The 20,947-nt window shown below is 45.8% G+C and overlaps 4 protein-coding genes and 1 pseudogene across 8 annotated transcripts in view; 3 read left to right on the top strand and 2 right to left on the bottom strand.

Moving 5' to 3' along the window:
- Positions 1 to 8,465, bottom strand: part of BRCC3 (BRCA1/BRCA2-containing complex subunit 3) — a 61,699-nt gene extending 53,234 nt beyond the window's left edge. For 2 of the 3 annotated variants that reach the window (XM_043896051.1, XM_043896049.1), the window contains exons 1-4: positions 8,268 to 8,465; positions 7,436 to 7,452; positions 6,667 to 6,721; positions 327 to 446 (exon numbers count right to left, since the gene is read on the bottom strand). In XM_043896051.1, the coding sequence (XP_043751986.1) occupies positions 327 to 446; positions 6,667 to 6,721; positions 7,436 to 7,452; positions 8,268 to 8,390 (315 nt within the window). In that variant the 5' untranslated portion in view covers positions 8,391 to 8,465. The remainder of the gene's footprint in view (positions 1 to 326; positions 447 to 6,666; positions 6,722 to 7,435; positions 7,453 to 8,267) is intronic. The other variant, XM_043896050.1, reaches the window with a different exon arrangement.
- LOC122689395 (vegetative cell wall protein gp1-like) lies at positions 8,449 to 9,418 on the bottom strand. The gene is made up of 2 exons (XM_043895789.1): positions 9,240 to 9,418; positions 8,449 to 9,148 (listed from the first exon to the last, which is right to left on the bottom strand). The coding sequence occupies exons 1-2, from the start codon at positions 9,416 to 9,418 to the stop codon at positions 8,449 to 8,451; spliced, it is 879 nt and encodes a 292-aa protein (XP_043751724.1).
- Positions 9,283 to 16,213, top strand: MTCP1 (mature T cell proliferation 1). The gene is made up of 5 exons (XM_043896784.1): positions 9,283 to 9,418; positions 15,506 to 15,657; positions 15,767 to 15,937; positions 16,024 to 16,075; positions 16,173 to 16,213. Exons 2-4 carry the CDS (start codon positions 15,553 to 15,555, stop codon positions 16,069 to 16,071), a joined length of 324 nt encoding a protein of 107 aa, XP_043752719.1. The 5' UTR covers positions 9,283 to 9,418; positions 15,506 to 15,552; the 3' UTR covers positions 16,072 to 16,075; positions 16,173 to 16,213.
- On the top strand, positions 9,345 to 20,374 carry CMC4 (C-X9-C motif containing 4). Of its 3 annotated transcripts, XM_043896786.1 has the most exons (5): positions 15,923 to 15,937; positions 16,024 to 16,075; positions 16,173 to 16,213; positions 17,539 to 17,606; positions 20,010 to 20,374. In XM_043896786.1, exons 3-5 carry the CDS (start codon positions 16,194 to 16,196, stop codon positions 20,156 to 20,158), a joined length of 237 nt encoding a protein of 78 aa, XP_043752721.1. In that variant the 5' UTR covers positions 15,923 to 15,937; positions 16,024 to 16,075; positions 16,173 to 16,193; the 3' UTR covers positions 20,159 to 20,374. The 3 variants fall into 3 exon arrangements, with proteins under 3 accessions (XP_043752722.1, XP_043752721.1, XP_043752720.1); XM_043896787.1 differs by lacking the exons at positions 15,923 to 15,937; positions 16,024 to 16,075; positions 16,173 to 16,213 and adding an exon at positions 9,345 to 9,418; XM_043896785.1 differs by lacking the exons at positions 15,923 to 15,937; positions 16,024 to 16,075; positions 16,173 to 16,213 and adding an exon at positions 16,228 to 16,541.
- On the top strand, positions 18,212 to 18,373 carry LOC122690899 (annotated as a pseudogene).
- Positions 20,375 to 20,947: the final 573 nt, after the last annotated feature.

A 20,947-nucleotide genomic window follows, 5' to 3' on the forward strand; every position in this document is an offset into this window, starting at 1 on the left:
TTATACACACTATTGTACCTTTTAAAAGTTTCTACCATGCATGTTTTCTAGTTTTCAAAGTTACTTTTCAATTGACTAGAAGATTAACTTATTCCAAAGGAATGATAAATTACTAAAACCACTGATGCAAATTTGATTTGTTATGGTTGACCTATGGAATCTAGAATCATGGGAAGCAAATGCCCCATCTGATCACTTAACCAAGCAACTGGATCTAAGGGGTAAATATGAGAACTGAGAAACAGTCACCAAGCAGAAAAGGAGCAAACAGAGGAACCTGGAAGCCTCAGAGCACATAAACGCTTCTCATCGACCAGTAAGGATATCTCTGCCTCTGTTGAGGCCGCAGACAGCTGCTCTGGAGAAATTTCCACGCGATCCTTCCTCTTATCGGAACGTCGCAGGATGATGACAGAATGAATGTGAACAATTCTGACGGTGTCAACCTACAGGAAAATCCACAGAAATGTTTACTTCTGTCTCTCTCCAATAATTATCTCCTCCTGCAATTAGAGGACACATCATATTACACTATCAGGTTAAAAAGTTGCCATCTTAGAAAACTGGGATTTTCTCATGCATGATGGAATGTTTCAAATATATCCAAACTCAATATATACATTTCCAAACAAAATGTGAGATTTACATCAAGGGAGGACTTTGGCAACAACCAAGTAATAATCATTTGATTTCCAACTGTGTGCAAAAATACAACGCTGAGCGCCGACCACCTAACATGCGGTTGCACAACAAGAATCATATGTGAAACTACATTAAAATAATGCAGTAAATAAATGCTATAGAAGCTCAGGGAAAACGAGTCACTTATTTTGAAATAATAAAAGAAAGAAAGAAAGCTTTCCAGAAAAGGCAGCCAAATGTATCTTATCTCCTAATTGTTGTGTGTATGTGCACGGATAGACAGAATTTCCATAGATTCCAAATTGACGTCAGTAAGATGTTTGGGAGACAAACTGGCCAACTGATTGAAATCAAGAACTCGAGGTGGAATGGCAGACAGGCTGAGAAATGTTAGAGTGGAAATATTCAAGGTCTCGATAGCAAGCCGTGGTCTGCAGGATGACGTCCAAGGAAGGAGACTATTTCAGATCGCTTGACCATGAAGTACTAGCCTGTGTGTATGTCCAAGATGGAAGAAACAGACTGGAGAATCATTAAGAAGAATCTGCAAGATTTCAGAGCTTATGCAACCTAAGTGATACAGGCCAGGAAACTGTCAAGGTTGAAACTCAGAACAGAGGAAGCAGATCAAAGCTTAGAAAGGGTCTAGGAGAGGGAAGATGAGAGTGTTTTCAGATGAGCTGAACTCAGATGAGAGCCTGGAAATCAAGGCAAGGAATTGTGTGAGGACAGGGAACAGAGGTCCAGGGTGAATCTAGGGGTGCACCCATGGTTTAGGATGGGGTACAGTAAGAGGAACGAGGAAGGGAGACAGAGGGGTCAAAAGCAGAACGATGAAATGGTTGAAGAGTTTCAGGAAAACAGGTGGGTATGGAATTGCCAGAAATTACAAGGACGAGGGTGAAATCTGAGACATCTGAAGTAAGTGATAGACCCTATACTGTGCAGCAAAGCAGCCATGAGGCACGTGCGGCTACTGTGCTTCACCTGTGGTTCCTTTTCATGCCTTTTTTTTCACCTCATGAACTCTTTCATAGATTTTAAATTCCCTGCTCATCCTATAGAGTATGAGTCCTTCTCCCCTCCCACACAACTTCACTTATTACACCCACATATCTGCTAGAGCTTACACATGTCCATTTGTTGACAATCTCCTCCTCTAACAGAGTTGGACCATAAAGAAGGCTAAGCGATGAAGAATGGATGCTATTGACCTGTGGTGTTGGAGAAGACTCTTGACTGCAAGGAGATCCAACCAGTCTATCCTAAAGGAAATCAGTCCTGAATATTCATTGGAGGGACTGATGCTGAAGCTGAAACTCCAATACATTGTCCACCTGATGTGAAGAACTGACTCATTGGAAAAGACCCTGATGCTGGGAAAGATGGAAGGCAGGAGGAGAAGGGGACAACAGAGGATGAGATGGTTGGATGGCATCACTGACTCAATGGACATGAGTTTGAGTAAACTCTAGGAGTTGGTGATGGACAGGGAAGCCTTGCGTGCTGCAGTCCATGGGGTCGCAAAGAGCTGGACATGACTGAGTGACTAAGCTCAAGTACCAGAACATCTCATCCTCTGTCGTCCCCTTCTCCCACCTTCTGTCTTTCCCAGCATCAGGGTCTTTTCCAATGAGTCAGCTCTTCGCATCAGGTGGCCAAAATATTGGAGCTTCAAGAGACATGAATTTGAGCAAATGCTGGGAGATAGTGGAAGACAGAGGAGCCTGGCGTTCTGCAGTCCATGGGATCACAAAGAGTTGGACACAACTTAGCGAATGAACAATAACTACTAGAACACAATCTCCTTAAGGGCAAGCAACATGTTTTAGTTATTTGCTAACCCCAGCCACCATACAGTATCTGGCAGGCACGGAGGATACAATAAAGAAAATTAGGGAATTTCCCTGGTGGTCAGGGGCTAAGACTCTGCACTCCCAAAGCAGGGGGCCTGGGTTCAATCCCAGGTCGTGGAACTAGATACCACATGCTGCAACTAAAGACCCTACATGCCACAACTAAGACCCAGTGCAGCCAAATAAATCAATGTTACCTTTAACACAAAAAAGAAAAGAAAATCAAAAGTAGAGACAGAAAGAAATTCGACCTTCCAGGGAGCAACAAGGCAAGAGCTGACTTTGAAACAGAACCAAGCATAAAGAGAATGGGTGACATTTTCATGTGCAAAAAAACGGAGAGATCATTATCAGCCCAGAAACACTAAAAAGAGAAAGGAAAATCTCAGGTATGACAAAGTGAGGAACACTGTAAAGGGTAAAATATGAGTAAATACAAATACAGCTAACTGTACAGAACAGCATGACAATGTCATGTGGGGCTTAAAATAGCATATCAATAAAATCCATGCAAATAGTAATCTAAAAGGTGGGAGGATGGAAATGAAATTTCAATGTTCAAAGCTCTACTGTCATCAGGGAAATATTAAAAACAGTAACTTGTATTAGACTAACAAATCAAGAATGCCTATTGCAATATGTAGGATAATAACTACAAAAAGAGTAAAAAAATTTATATCTAATTAATGGAGGATCACAGGGAAATAATATACTGATGAATTCAAAAGAAGGCAAGGAAGGAGAGAAAAAGAAAAAAAGGTCAAATAGAAAGCAAAAATATGACAATTATAACATATATATTTATAGATCTGTGTGGTGTGCATGTTATATATATAGTTACATTAAATGTATTTGGACTAAACAGTCCAATTCAAATGATTTTCAGACTATAGATTTTTTTAAAAACTACAGGCTGCCAATAAGAGACACACTTTCAAATATTAGTACACAGAAAGGCTAAAGATAAAAGGATGAGAAAAAGATATTCCATGCCAACATTAACTAGACAGGTAAGGTTCCTCAACTCATGAAGTTTCATATCGAATGTGCATGGTACAAACTGACAGAGAATTCAAGATGAGGACATGGACTCTGAAAAAATCAAATTATATCATTAAACTATTTTAACAGGAGTTGCTGCCCAGGGTGAATTTTCTTTCTCTACTCAGAGAAAGGTTAGTGCCTAAGAGGAATGAAAAAAAGAAGTTTAGAATAGGGTGGTGAGACCAGCCCAGGTCTCAAAAAGAAAATAAAATAAGCACAGAGGTCACAGAGGACTGACAGATGTCCCCAAAAGTCACAGGGAGCTGAAGGGATTCAGGAACAGACTGTTATGGTCATAGTCACACAGGAAAGAAGATATTCCAGCTGGACTAGATCAGCCCCTATCCTTTTCCAGTTCCTTTTGCGCTTCTGCCCTGGTACAGATCAAAGGTCAGCAAACTATGGCTGGCCTGGTCTCCCTCAGGCCAATTCTGGCCGTGTTCATTCATTTATCTTCCAGTAGCTGCTTCTGCACCACGCTGGCAGAGCTGAGGAACTACAGCAGAAATTGTATGGTCCCCAGTGCTAAACATATTTACCATCTGGCCCTTTCCAGCAAGTCTGCACCCCCTAGCATGGTGCTCCAGGGATCCTGGGCAGGTAACCCTAATTTCCTACTGCAGGGGAGGTATGCTAATTCAAACAAAATGTGTTTATCAAGTCTGTACGATATGTGAGGCACTGCATGAGGGTTAAAGTATACAAAGATAAACAGGATACAGTAGTTACATCCGGAAAGAGAGACAGGTTGACAGCTCGAAGACAACATCCCTGATGTACCCTAATCGATATGCTACAGGTCAGGGCAGGTTCCTTTAAGGCTTCTGCACTGAACCACAAGGGAAAGGGAGTCAGCCAAACAGAGAAGGATAAGCAAGCAGCCCAGACATAATACCCAGCAGACAGAAAAAGTGAAACAGCACAGCATCAGCTAGAAACTGACATCATTTGCCATGGATAGAACTTGGACCCACCTAGAGACATGTAAGGAGAGAAACAGATATGAGGTCAGGAAAGATCCTGACTTCTTCACTAAGACTTCATCCTAAGAAAAAAAAAAAAAACAGAAAAGCCACTGCCTTTTCAGCAGACTTGTAGCAGAGTGCTGTTCTCAAAAGATCACATCATAAGCAGTCACAAGAAAAGCCTACAAGGCAGGACAGACTCCCAACAAGGAGACCATGGAGACACCATGGTTCCCAAACATGACTGCATGTGAGAATCACCTGGGGAGCTTTGCAGACTGCCGCCACACAGGTCTCACCAAAAACCGAGTCGGAATCAGGATTCTGTAGCAACTATTGGGCGATTCCAAGATGCAGCTAGGTTTGGGAACTGCTGTGGCAGGAGGAATGTTGGAGGAGAAGGTTTGGGAAAGAAGAAAGTTTTGAACACTAAACATGGATGTCCAGAAGGCAGTGGAGTATGAAGTTCTGGAGCATGGGGTAATTTATACTAACTAGCATCTACCAAGCATTAGCAACCAGGCAGAATGGCCAACATTTACTGGCTACCTGCCACGTGTCGGGCATTTGGAAAAGTGCTTTTCATGTATTAACTTAATTGAACTCTCCCCATGACCCAGGGAGGTTGGTACTACTGGAATGCCCACTCTGCAGATGATGTTTTACACACATTATGCAGATCCAACTCTCTCAACAATTCTAGGAAGCTGGCGGCTATCGTTATCCCTATTTTAGAGATAAGGAAAGCAAAGCTCACAGATGTGAAGTCACATGCCCAAAGTCACACCATAAGTATCAGAGAAAGTGTTTGCAGACAGATCTGTCTAACCTCAATGTCTGCTGCAGGTAAAGCCACAGGGAAGTTCATGTTGGCCAAGAAGACATTCTGGGAAGAGGAGGTGAAGGCAGAAACTAGGAGACTACCATATTTGAGGCAGAAGAGGAAAAGTCCATAAATGATGAGAAGGAGAGAAGGAAGGAACAGGTAGACACAGCTATTAAAGCAAGGACACAAGAGCAGTTAACTACAGGAACAGACAGAATTGAGATGTTATTTTTCCTTCCTTTCTGAAAAAAACAGTAATTGAAGCACAGCTGTATTCTAACACAGGAATAGGTTGAAGACTCAAAAGAGAGAAAGGATATTTGAGAAGCAAGGTCTGTGAAGAAGCTACAGCTTTAAACAGGAGTAGATTTCTTTCCTAATTATGGGAAGAAGAAAGGCAAAGTGGTTTAACATGGAGAGGATTGTATGTGCGGGTAATAATTAGATGGAGTTGTTGCCTGATAGCTTTTATCACCTTCATCATCTGCTTCATGGGAGGACAGAATTCATTTTTATTGTATTTTACAGAAGCGTCGGTCTGTGACACACTAGGGGAAAAATTAACTGGTTCTAGAGCTAAAGGAGATCAGTCCTGAGTGTTCACTGGAAGGACTGATGTTGAAGCTGAAACTCCAATACTTTGGCCACCTGATGAGAAGAGCTGACTCATTTGAAAAGACCCTGATGCTAGGAAAGATTGAGGGCAGGAGGAGAAGGGGACGACAGAGGATGAGATGGTTGGATGGCATCACTGACTCAATGGACATGAGTTTGGGTAGACTCCGGCAGTTGGTGATGGACAGGGAGGCCTGGTGTGCTACAGTTCATGGGGTCGCAAAGAGTTGGACATGACTGAGCAACTGAACTGAACTGAAGAGCACAATTAGGTTGAGAAGCATGATACTCGACCACAAAAACTGGAGAATAACAGAAAAGGTGGGGCAGGAGTGTAGACAGGTTGCCTGTAACCAGAGAGGGGTTGCCTGAGTGACTGTTGGAACTTGTGATAAAAAGATAACAGGATGCGAACCAGCCAAAGTCTCAAGGAAGATGGGAGAAGGGCCACAAACCCAGCAGAGGCCTGCGAGGAGGAGAGCTGATGGCAGCTACTCATTTCGATGGAGTAGGAAAAATTCACTGCAAAGAATAGGTCCCATTCCTAGTGAGGAGATTCTTCATCTGATTTTACTAGAGAGAACAACTCCTCCCCCCCCCACCTCGCCAGCCACAAATGAAGGTCTGCAGGAAGGAGGTTCATCCTCGGCTGAGCCCATCAAACAGAAATCCATCCCCTAGTGCAAGTTTGCATCATGCAAAATGAGAGCACACGTACCTTTTCAGCAACTGTGCGCATTTCAGTTCCAGTATATGTAAATTTGGGGTCATTCCTTTTGGGGATAAATTAGAAAAAAAGGAACTGAGCTTGGGAATATAAAAAAGGTCTCAAAGCAAAGTAACAGGATTAGCAGTTTTTGCAATGAAACAGTAGAGACAGAGAAAGAAGAGGGAAATAAACTGAGACTAGAGCTGTGCTCATGACTGTTAGGAGGAGTCTGAGACACATGCTTAAGTGGCAAGTGCACAGTTTTCATGGTCAAAGCTAAAGTCCTATAACGCTGGATATTAAGCAGTTGAGTTTGCCAAGGAGAAATTCTGCTATGCTTTGACGTTTCAATAAAGTTAACCCAAAGCTTTCACGGCCAAAAGCATTCAAGCTGCTGGAGATCTCCGAGATCCCTGTAGGGTCCACCAGGGGGAGGCAGAAAGCCACTGACAATTTAGACAGAGAAATGGATTAATTGAGGGACACGGCCCCTTCCCATGCAGGCCATCTGCCCCAAAGAGCTTTCACTTAGGATCTTGGTTCCCACAACCATATTTTTCACAACCATATCTCAACTGCCAATCCTCCTAACTAGAAAGTCAGGTGGAAAACAACTTTCAGAGGTGGGGTGGGATTGAAACTGGGTTATTGAGGGAGCTCCAGAGTCATCATGGTAAGTTAGAATACAACCGGTCCAAAATACTGGGAAAGCTGTGATAATTTGGCGTTAACAGTAACAAAGAGATCAAAAGATAGGAATAAACAAATAGACTCTTACCTTAAGTCATCATTTAACTAGAGTGGAAAAGAGCAGAAAAGATTATTGATCACATTAACCGTATTAGAGGTACACGATGCAGATAAAATGAAAATCAGGTGATAGGTTCCTGTACACCAGCATGAAAACCTGGTCAACTTTTACTTCGGATTGTCAACAAGTAAGCTCGGTCTCTTTCGCCCCCTGCAATATTTAACGCAGCAGAAATTTGCGATTCTTGGAAAAGTCTCACCTGTCTTAGGTTATTTGATGCCGTCAAAATGACTCCCAGAGGGACAGTGAAGGCCCTAATCGTGGACGCCTGCTTCCTAATACACTGATGGCCTCACTATAACAGATTCTTTCTGTTCTGACTCGCGGGTTTGGTCACTGGGGTGGTAACTCCAGATCTAAAGAAAAGCCACACAGTACAACCCGCCTACCAATGTAGGAGATGAAGGAGACCCAGGTTCTACCCCTGTGTGGGGAAGATATCCTGGAGGAGGAAATGGCAAGCCACTCCAGTATTCTTGCCTGGAGAATGTCACGGACGGAGGAGCCTGGCGGGCTGCAATACACGGGATCGCAAAGAGTCGGCCAGGACTGAGCACACCCAGGAGAAAATCCAAGTCTTCCCTCCCCCCCCCGCCGCTCCCCAAGGCTTGATGGGGACCGCTGGGGGCTTGTGGAGGGCTCCAGAAGCTTTCAGCGAGCCGAGGCAAAGGGAAGGACCTATCCAAGGATGAGCCGAGGGGGCCTGTGGCCTGCAGAGCCCCGGGCGCGGCCAGCAGCCACCCGGGGAAGTGGGGGGACCGCTCGGCAGGGTCCTGGCCGAGCTGGGCGGCTGACTTACCTCCCCAATGCACAGCCCCATCACCTCTTCCTTCTCCGTGCTCAGAGCGTGGTTGAGACACACGAGGAAGGCGTCCGACTCCAGATGGACCGCTTGCACTGCCTGCACCACCTGCACCGCCATCTTGGCCCGGCCCGCTCACGTCCGCCTCCGGCCAGCTCGGGCCTGGCCAACCCGCCGCTCAGCCGGGCGGGTTCCGCGGGGGGCGGGGCCTGGGGCGCGGGGCGGGGCGGGGCGCGCGGGGGCGGAGCTGGGGACGTGGGAGCAGGGCCTGGGGCGCGGAGTGGGCGGGCTCGCGGGGGCGGAGCTTGGGACGTGGAGGCGGGGCTTGGGACGCGGAGTCGGGGCCTGGGGCGAGGGACGGGGCGGGTGGGCGCGCGGGGGCGGAGCTTGGGACGTGGGGGCCGGGCGTGGGGCGGGGCATGGGGGCGGAGCTTGGGACGTGGGAGCCGGGCCTGGGGTGCGAGTGGGCGGGCGGGAGGGCGGGGGCGGGGCTTGGGGCGAGGCGGGGCCTGGGGCGTGGGGCAGGGCGGGCGGGCGCGCGGGGGAGGAGCTTGGGACGCGGGGGCGGGGCCGGCCCAGCGGCACCTGGGAAACGCCCGCGCCGGTTGAGGCAGGCGTGGCCGTCGGGGCGGAGGGCGGTGGCCGGCCGCGGGCAGGACGTGGGGCCGGGCTCGGGGGGCGGCAGGGAGGCGGCGCTGTCGGGCCGCGGGCGGACGTGGTGTGTGAGGAACGGGCGTACGGCCGGGCCGGCGCCTCCTGCTCGCCGGCGCCCATTTTGCCCGCCCGCCGAGAAGAGCCGTGCGCGGCCTACACGCTCCGGGGACCTCCCGCCAGCGGCATCACTGCCCCCGCCGGCCTTCTCGCGCCCAGGGGACACTCTTTGGAAATTGGGTCCCGAGTTAAGGTGTTCTTTTATTTTGTTTCCAAGTTAGGGGCCCTGAATTTGGGACCACTCTTTCACTGGACCACTTCCGGTAACCGGCCCGCGCCCCGTAACTTCGGTTCGGTGACCTCGGCTCGGAATGCGCCTCGGCTCGCCCCGGGCTCACGTCCCGATCTCGGCTTGAGTGGCCCGGGGTGGGTGACCTGAAGTTGTAGCCTCGCTGCTCTTGAGGCGGATTAATTAGCCCAAGAAACACTATATTCATGTGAGTAACCTCTTGGCAGAAACAGTGCTACACTGTATCTGAAAAGTATCACTCCTAAGCTTGGTGGCTGCTACTTTCTCCGAAGGCTTTTAGGTATCTCTGTGTTTGATACAGGGAAAGGGAAAGGGGAACTCAAGTTTCGATTCGAGGTCGGATGTGTCTCAGATCGCCGCAGATACGCACGAGTTTCCTCAGCTCGCCTTGTCTCGGTGATATCAGACCCGGTGAAATTATACGTAAAAGTCATTTTCTTTGAAGGTGTGATAAACACGCCATAAGGGAAAGTACGCATCTCCCAACTGCCAAGGCTAGAAATTACACGCAGGTTCTCGAATGAGTCTAAATCAAAGACAATCTATGCGGTGCTGCCGCTACGGCCGGTCAGTGCCTGTTGGTTTGACCGGTTTCGTGTGTAGTCTGGGAGCCAGGCGAACAGGCCAGTACTGGAAAGGGAACACGCCCAGGGTGCTGCTGGAGGACGTGTTGATGCTTTGCTCTTCTCCCAAGTCAGTTCCAACCCCAATCTCCCCACAAATAGGGCCAACGTCCCGTGGAACTATCAGGAACATCCATGCCAGCAACCTGCATTGTTTACCTGAAGTTTAAGAATCATATTACAGATCCTTCCACTATTCGTTTTGCTAATGATGAAGCAGGGGCGACATTTCAAGTGTGCGATTATACTCGACCTATCCAATTTTGCTCTTAAGCTTCGATTTTACAGCATGTATTCTTTTCAATTGCTCTTCGCGGCTAGTGTGCCCTGAGCTGATGGTGCACGAATGGCTGTTGTTATTATGTTTTCTGATGGGACTTCTTCCGTTTATAACCACTTTTAGGCAGCACTAAAAGAGAAGAAAAACACCTTTTGTCTGTGGTTGGTGTTAGTCAATCTCACATTCAACATTGACAGTCTCTTTTATAATGCTCATGGGTGCATTAGACAGCTCTAAAGTTTAATTGGAGTAGAAAAAAATAACATTTATGTCAAGTTTACTATGTGCTAGACTACGAAGCATCTCTATGTCTCATATGTGTAAACTGCCCAAGTTGGAACCGGCGTCTGCAACTTCCTAGCTGTGTTACCTTATGCAAGTTAGCTAACTTCTCTGTGCCTTACTTCCGTCATCTTTAAGTGAAGGTAATCATAGTATCTCATGAGTCATTGTGAAGATGGCAAGTGTCAATATATATAAGACATGTAGAAACTGCTAAGTAAGTGCTGACAATCATGATCAATATGTTCTTTATCTCATTTAACATTTTAGAAAGCTGGAGTGTAGAGAGCTTAACTTATCTGAGGTCACAGAGCTAAGAAGTGGCAAAACCAGCATTCATATACAGGTCAGGCTGACTCCAGGGCTGGCATTCTTGATATTAATAACTTCACTCATTGTAATTAGATGAGTTTATTAATTCACTTCAAATAAAATAAGTGTATTTGACTGATTCAAGTTTGAAAGCTGTTCAAACACCTGGAAGTTAAACCAAATTATAAATTTTTAAAAAGAGACAATAATTCATTCTATACATGAAAAATAATGGTTGTACGTACATACCTAAGGAAGTCCTTCTTTGTGATCTGTCATCTATTTAAAATAGTTTACAAACCCGCCTTACTAATAAATAGTCTATCTAGGCCAGTGTGGTCCCTGGTCATATTCAGGTTACCATCAAGGTAACCCCCATGGGGGCAATCTTTTTTAGTGTATTCATGGGTATGCTCAGTCGTTCAGTCATGTCCGACTCTTTGTTACTCCATGGATTGTAGCCTGCCAGGCTCCTCGGCCCATGGAGTTTTCAGGGCAAGAATTCTAGAGTGGGTTGCCATTTTCTCCTCCAGGGGATCTTCCCCACCCAGGAATCGAACCCATGTCTCTTATGTCTCCTGCATTGGCAGGTGGATTCTTTACCACGAGCGCCACCTGGGAAGCCCTACATTCATGGGTAATAAAGGAATATAAACACTTTTTTTGGCCACACTGTGAGGCATGCAGGAACCTTTGTTCCCCCACCAGGGATGGAACCCATGCACCCTGAATTGGGAGCACAGACTCTTAACCACTGGACTGCCAGGGAAGTCCCTGTAAACACTTGTTTGAGTCCACTTGAATTTGCATCTGGTAGTGTTCCTTGAGTTGAGTGGAACAGGGTTATGTTCTGTGTGTTGTATTGCACTTTGTACCTAAGTTTATCTCGAGGTTTTCAGAGATTCATCTTAGTTCACAGGGCCCTGAAGTTTATGCACAAGTGTCATATAGAGAAGAATGTTCTCTAGTCAGATAAATTGGGGAGAATGTTTAAGTTTCGTGACTGCGTAACTTGCCAGAGCTTTTATTATCCTTAGGTGCTTTATGCTTCCCTAAGATTCCCAAACTTACTTGACCAAGAAAAAGTTAGGGGCCAGCGTCCCAAGGATCACCTCTGGGGAGACTGTGTTCCGTTCATACAACCTGTGATCCTGGGGCTGCTAAGTCACTTCAGTCGTGTCCAACTCTGTGCGACCCCATAGACGGCAGTCCACCAGGCTCCCCCGTCCCTGGGATTCTCCAGGCAAGAACACTGGAGTGGGTTGCCGTTTCCTTCTCCAATGCATGAAAGTGAAAATGAAAGCAAAGTCGCTCAGTCATGTCCAACTCTTAGCGACCCCATCGACTGCAGCCTACCAGGCTCCTCCGTCTGTGGGATTTTCCAGGCAAGAGTACTGGAGTGGGGTGCCATTGCCTTCTCCGATGATTCTGGGGGCTTTGCTCTTCATCCCTCTCACTGAGCCTTTGCGTTTCTCAGCTGAGGTTCTTGTTGGTTTGCATTCACAGGGCAGCTTCTCAGTCCCTTGATCCCTGCAGTTGCCTTCCACTGGGCCATCACGCATCTCCGAGTGGGAGTCCAGGGCTGTGTGCTGGGGCTTGTCCCCAGGCTCACCCCACCAATGTCCAGCATGTTGTCCTGTGGGCCACAGTGGTACACGTGGTGCCCTTCCTCTAAGAATATTTCGCAGAGGTTCACAGGCCCCTTGGTAGTGATTCTTCCTAACTTAGCCCATCCAATTGGTTGGCCCTCTATTCTGCTGGCTGTATCTCCTTTCAAAGTCAGGGTAACCAGTAAACGTTTGCTTTTCCTTCAAAACATGTAAATGTCAGTGTGACAATCTGTTAGTTGTTGCCAGGGCCTACCTGTGAAGTTGAGATGGCCCTAAAACCCTCAACACTGGGTTTCTACTTTAAAGGCGGGTGGGGGGAACACACCGATTTCTTCTGTATTCAAAATTCAGACTTGACTCTCTTTTTGACATTCCTACTTACTGTTTTTCTTTTCTTGGCTCGCTCCTTTCCAAAGCTGTGGGGTGGGGGGCAGGGAAGAGAGGCACAATAGTTGTGTCTGCTAAATGGAAAAAAAGGCTTTGAACAAAATAACAAACAGATATCTAATCTACCCAAAGAATGAACCACTCTCTACCCATGTTTATATGGCCTTTTGTCTGTCTACTCAGCATACCATGTCCATCCACGCCCAGGAACACTGACTAGTATTTGAGGCTCACAGTGCCCCAGTCCTGCCCAGTACTATGTTATTCCTTCTGTCTAGGTGCTTGTAATACTATATTGGGGTGGGGCAGGGACAGGACTTGTGAAATAAGCAGAGCAAAATGCAAAGCAATTTATAATTAGTGGCCAAAATGTGACTTTTAAACATAAATGTTCAGTAGTCATCAGAGGCAAGATGTTTTCATCAAGGAGGCAGACATACCCTCTGTGGTCACAGCACTGAGATAGGCAGAGAGGACTGGGAAGGCATATTATACGTGAGTGGACAGGGAGACTGCAAGGAGATCCAACCAGTCCATTCTAACGGAGATCAGTCCTGGGTGTCCATTGGAAGGACTGATGTTGAAGCTGAAACTCCAGTACTTTGGCCACCTGAAACGAAGAGCTGACTCATTGGAAAAGACCCTGATGCTGGGAAAGTTTGAGGGCAGGAGGAGAAGGGGACGACAGAGGATGAGATGGTTGGATGGCATCACCAACTCAATGGACATGAGTTTGGGTAGACTCCGGCAGTTGGTGATGGACAGGGAGGCCTGCTGTGCTGCCGTCCTTGGGGTTGCAAAGAGTCGGACATGACTGAGCAACTGAACTGAACTGGACAGGGAGAACAAGGATACAGCACTAGACACAATGAACCTGCTATCGGGGGGAAGTTGGTCTCAAATAATAGTGATAGTGGCGCTGGTTGTCATTGGTGACAGGTGGGATGTACCCACTGAAGAAGAGGAGGAAGTACAGGAAAAGTCAAGTTTTGAGTCTGCAGGATCAGGAGAGGCTATGTTGCCACCGAGAGAAATCAGGATTTGGTTAAGGAGAAGGCGTTCTGCCTTTGATGAGTTTGAAATAAGAGAGTCGTGTAAGACAAAGGGCTTTCCTTGTAGCTCAGTCGGTAAAGAATCTGTCTGCAATGCAGGAGACCCAAGTTCGATCCCTGGGTTGGGAAGATCCCCTGGAGAAAGGCGTGATGACCCACTCCAGTATCCTTGCCTGGAAAATCTCATGGACAGCGGAGTCTGATGGCCTGCAGTCCATGGGGTCGCAGAGTCGGGCACGACTGAGCGACTAACACTTTCTTACTTACTCATAAGACAAAAGGTATGATAAGCTCAGAGTCAGGTCCACTCAGGGTACAATGGGCAAAGCAACTGTGCTGCTCATAAATCATTCATGCCAATCAAACCATTTCCTCCCTCTCTCAAACATATTTCCATGTACCTTTCAGTGAAGGTAAACTAACAAGGAAGGTAAACTAAAAATTTCCTTAACTAATGTTAAGGAAAAACAACAACAAATAAGACTCAGCTTGTTCTGGCAAAGAAGGCTGGGTTCATCTCAGTTCTCCTCTCAGACTTCACCCTACGTTCTGGCTTCTTGTTTGCTCTTGACAATCTCATTTTGAGGGTTTAGCAACCTCCCAAGCCATATTGCAGCCCCTCTCTTACCTAATGGTCACCCAGTGGGAATAGAAGGCCTCTGTTTTTTTGGAGTGGATTCCCCAATGGCATGTCTGCACCCTGCCCAATGTAGAGGTCCAGGGAAGCCACCCTGTGATGCTGTAACCTGGCCCCCAAAGGTTCATTCCTGCAAAATGCAGGTCAAGTTATTGTGAGACCCTGAAATCCGATCCAGAAGTGGGCAGAGGATCCTCATAGTAGAGCTGAGTTTGTGTTATGTAAGAGTTGGCCCCGAAAGTGTGCTTCACTTAACACCTCTCAAAGAGCAGGTGGGCTTTTCTGCTCTTCTGACTAGGGAAAACAGAATGTAAAGCCATCCATCTGTGGGAGAATGGGCTCCTGTGACACCTGAAGCATAAGAATGAATTGAGATGGGTAACTCTCATTTGCCGTCTCTCAACTCTGAACCATCATGATCCCAGAGTCTCTTGGAACTGAAACATTCCATGATGTGACCTTATATATTTTCCCTAAAAAGAAAACTGCCTTCTGGAAATGCCTAGCCCCTATAAGTAAGCTTTCTAAGAAAACTGGTAAATAGGTCGTTTGCCCTTTAAAATAAAATTCTGATTGCCATTTAGAAAGCCACATACATGATTACATGATTTGACCTGCACAGTCTTACCTTTTAAGATCGAAACTGCTTGGAAAGGGCTTTTACTTGGGGACGGATGGCATGCATGTGTCTGTTCTACTGCTTTCCTGCCCCAATAAGTGTGTCCTGTGCACTGCTGTGCATACTCCATGGCTCACTACATTTTGTCCAATGCTGCTTGCGGAATGCAAAGACTGCGAGACCAGCCCCCAACCCCTGGCTTCCCATTAGCGCTGTTCCTACGTGTCCCCAGAACCCCTTCCCTGCCCAAGTTCTCAAGTGCTTCGCCGTCAGCAGCCTCACCCGAGGTTCCGCCCCAAGTTTCAAACCAGCCACGAGCTTCAGATGCCCTGGGTTCAGTGTAGACAGTGCGAGTAGGCGTCAAAGAGGTTGGCTTCTAGTTGGTGGTTGCTAGTACCAGGTCCCCTGGCTCATGGGTGTGTTCAATCCAAGCCCCAAAGTCACACCTGTGTCCTGTGCACGGGTGCTGCAGGCTTAGCTGGAGAAAAGCAGGGCTAGCATTGGACCCCAAAGCCCAGGATGGCAGGACAGGATGTGGGGGCCCCACCCGATCGCCTCTGGGTTCACCAAGAGGGTGTCTACCGCGACGAGTACCAGCGCACGTGGGTGGCCGTCCTGGAAGAGGTAATTGTTTCTCCTTTGCGGATTTCTTGATCGATTTTTTGCTTTCAAGCACATCCATCGCACCATCCTGAAGTCTCTGGTTTTCTGTGTGATCGCTTCTCTCCACCAGGAGACGAGCTTCCTAAGGGCCCGAGTTCAGCAAGTTCAGGTTCCTTTAGGTGATGCAGCCAGGCCAAGCCACCTTCTCACCTCCCAGCTACCTCTCATGTGGCAACTCTACCCCGAGGAGCGCTACATGGACAACAACTCTCGCTTGTGGCAAATCCAGCATCATTTAATGGTAGGCCTGTTGCTTAATCATGTTTTTTTTCATTGTCCTGGGCCTCTTATGACAGAGTACTCTATAAACTTTTCTTTTTCTGGCAGGTCAGGGGCGTACAGGAGCTGTTGCTTAAGCTTTTGCCTGATGATTAACCGGGTATGTATTTTCTCTCTCTCCCCCCTCCCTACCCTGCTGCTTCTTTTTCGCTCTGATCGTGGTGATGCTAATGATCTTTTCTTTTCCACCCCCCCAGGTGCTGGGATTCTAGGAAGAGATGCTCCACTGTTCTGTTCAGTAAATGACAATCACGACATTCACCACTGCAGTGCACCCACCTGTGGGCCTGGGGGTGGGGTGGGGCACGGGGTGAAAAACTGCTCAAGAACACAGAAGTTTAGAAAGGGCCATGAAGAACACGGAAAGTGGAACTGCAGAGGAAGGGTTATGCAGGCAGAAAGCAAGCCAACACAAGCACGTAGTTAGGATACGTAACTTGCCATTGACTCCTTTGGAAATTGCCATAGACCCGTTAACGGACATCATCCGCTGGACCTGGGATCTGATGAATCCCACAAAAGTCAGCACCTGCTACAGAACAGATGCCCCGATCACCAAGGACTTGGTACTGATTTAGAGAGAAGAGAGCAACTGCTAGCAGCATCAGCATCTCTTTGTCGCTTATTTGCCCTGCAGCAATTCACCTGCCTTTCCTTCTCCCATCCTGTAAATATCCTAGGTTTTGCGCCAGTGTTTCCCATCCCAGTACTGACCTAACTCAGATCTACTGAGAAGTTAGGGGGCTCTGAGGGGAAAAAAAGAGAGAAAGGAGATTATTTGCATTCATGAAATAGCTACCAAGGCTCCTGGGCCTTTTTCCTTTCTGAAATGGTGTCTTCACATTATTAGAAGTTGCTGATCAGAATCATGGGCACTTAAGTTTATTCTCTGGTTTCAAATATCTGAAGTTGGTTTCTGTAAGAACTCCAAGAAAAATTTTAACTGCTTACCTAGCACCTTTCTCAGGAAGTAGTAATAGCACCAAATATTGCTGATTCACTACCCGATAAAGACATTCCCTGAGTTAAAATACTCATAGCACTTTATGTACATTAAAAGTAAGGTTTTACTTGTTAAAAAATCTCGGGAATAATAGCGATCATGTGTTCAGTCCTTACTGCCTTCCAGGCACTGTTCTATGCAGTTTATCGCCTTTATGACATTTAATCCTTCCATCAGTGCTTTCAGGTAGGTATTATCCCTATTTTACACATCAATAATTAGGAAAAAGGCTCAAGGAGTTAAATCGTTTATAAAGGTGGTTCTGTAAGTCATAGAGCCGTCAGGTTGCAGCTCTGGCTCCTCTAGCCCAATGTTGGTTTACAGTGGTCAAGATGAGTTGAATTCAAGGGTTTTTTTCAAGCTATTTATATCTTCCAAGCCAAATGCAATATTATACAAATACAGCATATTCATCCTCTGAAATGGAAGAATGTTTTAGTGTAATTGTTTTCCAGCAATTGTAAGAGCATACTGCTTGTCTCAGAAGAAAATTCCATCTAGAGGGGGTTTAAAGTCTTTATGTATAAAAAACAAAATAAACATAATTTTTCTTATTTTAGTTTTCTGGATATGCCGCAGAAGGATCCGTGCCAGAAACAAGCCTGTGAAATACAGAAATGTTTACAAGGTAGTACGTTAAATGCTTTTTCTATGTTTCCACTTTATCTGTGAACTAACAAGAGACCAAATGTTCTTTTTATCAGCAGACAATACTAACTCTACTCACAATATAATATTTCTGTAATTAATTTATCCTCAAGATTTTCCTCATTATATCAACAAAGATGGCAGAAAATAAAGCAATGTGACCTAAGCTTAGGGTTAACAAATCCTGGTTGTACGTTTAGAATCACCTGGAGAACTTCAAAAACTTGCCTAGAACAATTAAATCACACTCTCTGCAGCTGGGGTCTGGGTAGGACTCAATCGAAATAGTTAACCAGGTGAATTTTTAATACACAGCCAGAGTTGATAATCACTAAGCTGAGCAAAGTCATTTTTAAAAAAGACTAGTTTTAAATGGGTTGGTCATACTTTACAAACTCACTTTGGTGGCCGACAACTCACTTTTTAAGAGCAATCAGGTTAGAAGGTGTGGGGGTGAAAATACAATTGGGATTCAGCAACTAACTTAAAGGCAAAAGTTAATTTCAGCTAAGGCATATTTGATATGATTTGTCCATTTTGCTGGACCAAGTGCTAGAAGATTTTAGTTTTTTAAATCAGCCAGTGACCGCTTCTCGGCCTTTTGGCTAAGATCAAGTGTAGTATCTGTTCTTATCAGTTTAAATCAGCCAGTGATTACTAGCAGAAAGCTACAAGGCTATCTGAATTTGAAAACTGATTTTTTTGATCATTTTTTCCCATTATTAAAGTAACAGACATGGATCCCCATGAAAATATAGAAACAAAAGAGGAGAAAATGTTCAGAATTCACCCAAAGACTCACCACCAAAGAAAACCCTTGTTTGTGTATTTCCATTGACCTTTAACTTTCATTCTTGGACTTTTCCATTTATGATGAAAGCAATATTTTTAAAATCTTTTAATCTGAAATGTTAATGGAAAATAAGAATGCCATTTTATTCATCCTTTTCTTTCCTTTCTCCAAATTGACAAAAAAGGAAGGGGAATTCCCTGGCAGTCCAGTGGTTAGGACTCCATGCTTTCATTACCATGGGCCCAGGTCATCCACCCCCTGCCCGCCTGCCTGCAAAGAATGCTTTTCACAATTTCTTCTCCCACATAAATTCTTAGGTGATTCTGATTCTTTCCTGATTTGAATTAGCATCATATGGCTAAAGGAGAAAACACATCAAGTTAGAGCTGGTTACACCCCCTTGCTATGGTGAAAGCTGGAAGGACTGAAATAGAGACCATTAAATACTCGCTGAATGACAATCGCAATTGAAAGGGCTTTAAATAACATTGACTTAATCCTTTCACCCGTGAGATGGATATAAGCTTTGTAACTTGTCCAGGGTCACAGAACTAGTAAGGGGCACAGTGACGATTGGAACTCCTTTGGTCTGGGTCTAAACCTGGACTTAGCCGCCCAACCACACTCTTGCTAATCTGAATTGTCTTTCCTATCCCAGACTAACCCCCATGCACCCCATTTTAGTACTGGGGGACTCAAATCAATCAGCTTACCTAGAACCTTTAGATCAAATCCTCCTAGACTTAGGGTCTATCTTTGGCAGGGATATGCAAATGTTTTATGTAAAGGACCTAACAGGAAACATTTTAGGCTTTGGAGGTCAGGAGGACTTTGGGTGGGTGTGTGTGGCTGTGGGTGTGGGTGTGTGTTTACAGCCTTCTGTAAAAACCATTCTTAGCTCATGCATGGGAAGTCGCTTCAGTCATGTCTGACTCTGTGCGATCCCATGGACTACAGCCCACCAGGCTCCTCTGTCCATGGGGATTCTCCAGGCAAGAATACTGGAGTGGATTGCCATGCCCTTCCCCAGGGGATCTTCCCAACCCAGGGATCAAACCTGCATCCCTTATGCCTCCTGCATTGGCTGGTGGGTTCTTTACCACTAGCGCCACCTGGGAAGTCCCCAAATAAATTTATTCTTAGCTCAGCTGTTAAAAAGAGTAGAATTCAACCCTGAGGCTGCAGTTTCTCAACCCCTAATGCAAAGGTTTCTTTGGGAACATCTGGCAGCCACCTTAAACTGAGTGCAAACTAATGTGCAAGGGATTAGTGACTCCTCCCTACAAAAAAACAAAAGAGAGGAGGTTAGAAACCGCTGCCCTAGAAGAAGGCACTTAAAGTAATCAGCCTTAAAGAAAAAGTAATTAGATGTGAAAATATCTTTCGAGCACTTTGTAAATCATACTTTTCTTCCTTATTAAGCTGCGATGGGTCTCTAAATCAGAAAGAATTCAGTGGACGTGGTTACATCCTCTTTCTTCCATGTCTGTAGGTACATTAAGGTGAAAAGGACTGGGAAGTTCAGGTCTCAACGTCCCTGTGCCTGAGTCCTATGAGATCATGACTAGGGTCTGCCTGTCTGTCTTTCAGCCAACAACTACATGGAATCTAAGTGTCAGGCTGTCATCGAAGAACTGCGTAAGTGTTGTGCTCGATATCCCAAGGGAAGATCTCTCGTCTGCTCAGGATTTGAGAAAGAAGAGGAAGAAAAGCAGACACTGAAGCGCACACCACAGTAAAGTTCTGCTGAGAACCGAAACGCTGCTCTACGTTTCCACCATGCGGGTTTTATTTATCCTCCTGACTCTTTCTTCAGGCCAGGTAGCAGCAAATATCCAATGAAAAAGTCAACTATAAAAGTTAATATGCCATCTATGCAGAACAAATATAAATATATTGAACAAATGTGTAGAATGTGATAAAACTGAGCTGCTAAAATAAATCTTTTCAGTGAACATTTTTGGTTTGGTATATGTGATATTTTGCTTTCTTGTTACTAAAGGCAGATTTGACTGCTTGTTCGAAAGGCGGCAATGGAGGGTCAAGTGTCAGTAGAAAAGCAGGCAAGCTGGAGAGGAGGTGTACTCTTGTCCTCACTCCAATTCTGAAGATTATGATCAGCCATGACAGTTTTTAAAGGGAAAAGGAGGAAGAATCTCAGGGAATCATTGAAGCAGGAGGTTGGCTTCTGCATCCTTCTCCTTTGTGTGCAGACTAGCTGACTCTTCAGATGTTATCTTGCTGGCAGGATTACTTATGAGGGCTACTGGGGGCGGAGGCCTACTTACTTCTGTCTAGGAAAAGAATCAACATGTTAGGCGAGGCATGGTGTGCATTCAGGAGAACATAAGTCAGGAGTTTGCTTAAATTGCCTGGTGATCTCATTCCTATGATCAGGTTCTTTTAAGGTTACAGGGGAACCAGAAATGGGCAAATAGGAAAAGGGCAAAAGAGCTGCTTTCTTTATAACAAAATATATATTTGGTCTTTATCTCCATTCCTGGCACTGTGCTCCTAAAACTCTTAGA

This window comes from Cervus elaphus, chromosome X (assembly GCF_910594005.1).
Source record: "Cervus elaphus chromosome X, mCerEla1.1, whole genome shotgun sequence".
NCBI classification, from domain to species: domain Eukaryota; kingdom Metazoa; phylum Chordata; class Mammalia; order Artiodactyla; family Cervidae; genus Cervus; species Cervus elaphus.

Coding starts and splice junctions, on each gene's coding strand:
- LOC122689395 (XM_043895789.1), bottom strand. CDS start 9,418: ATGAATATAGTGTTTCTTGGGCTAATTAATCCGCCTCAAGAGCAGCGA. Junction 9,149..9,239: donor GCGCGGGCCGGTTACCGGAA/GTGGTCCAGTGA, acceptor CAATTTCCAAAG/AGTGTCCCCTGGGCGCGAGA.
- MTCP1 (XM_043896784.1), top strand. CDS start 15,553: ATGGCAGGACAGGATGTGGGGGCCCCACCCGATCGCCTCTGGGTTCAC. Junction 15,658..15,766: donor GGGTGGCCGTCCTGGAAGAG/GTAATTGTTTCT, acceptor TCTCTCCACCAG/GAGACGAGCTTCCTAAGGGC. Junction 15,938..16,023: donor AAATCCAGCATCATTTAATG/GTAGGCCTGTTG, acceptor TTTTTCTGGCAG/GTCAGGGGCGTACAGGAGCT.
- CMC4 (XM_043896785.1), top strand. CDS start 16,519: ATGCCCCGATCACCAAGGACTTG. Junction 16,542..17,538: donor CCCCGATCACCAAGGACTTG/GTACTGATTTAG, acceptor TTCTTATTTTAG/TTTTCTGGATATGCCGCAGA. Junction 17,607..20,009: donor AATACAGAAATGTTTACAAG/GTAGTACGTTAA, acceptor TCTGTCTTTCAG/CCAACAACTACATGGAATCT.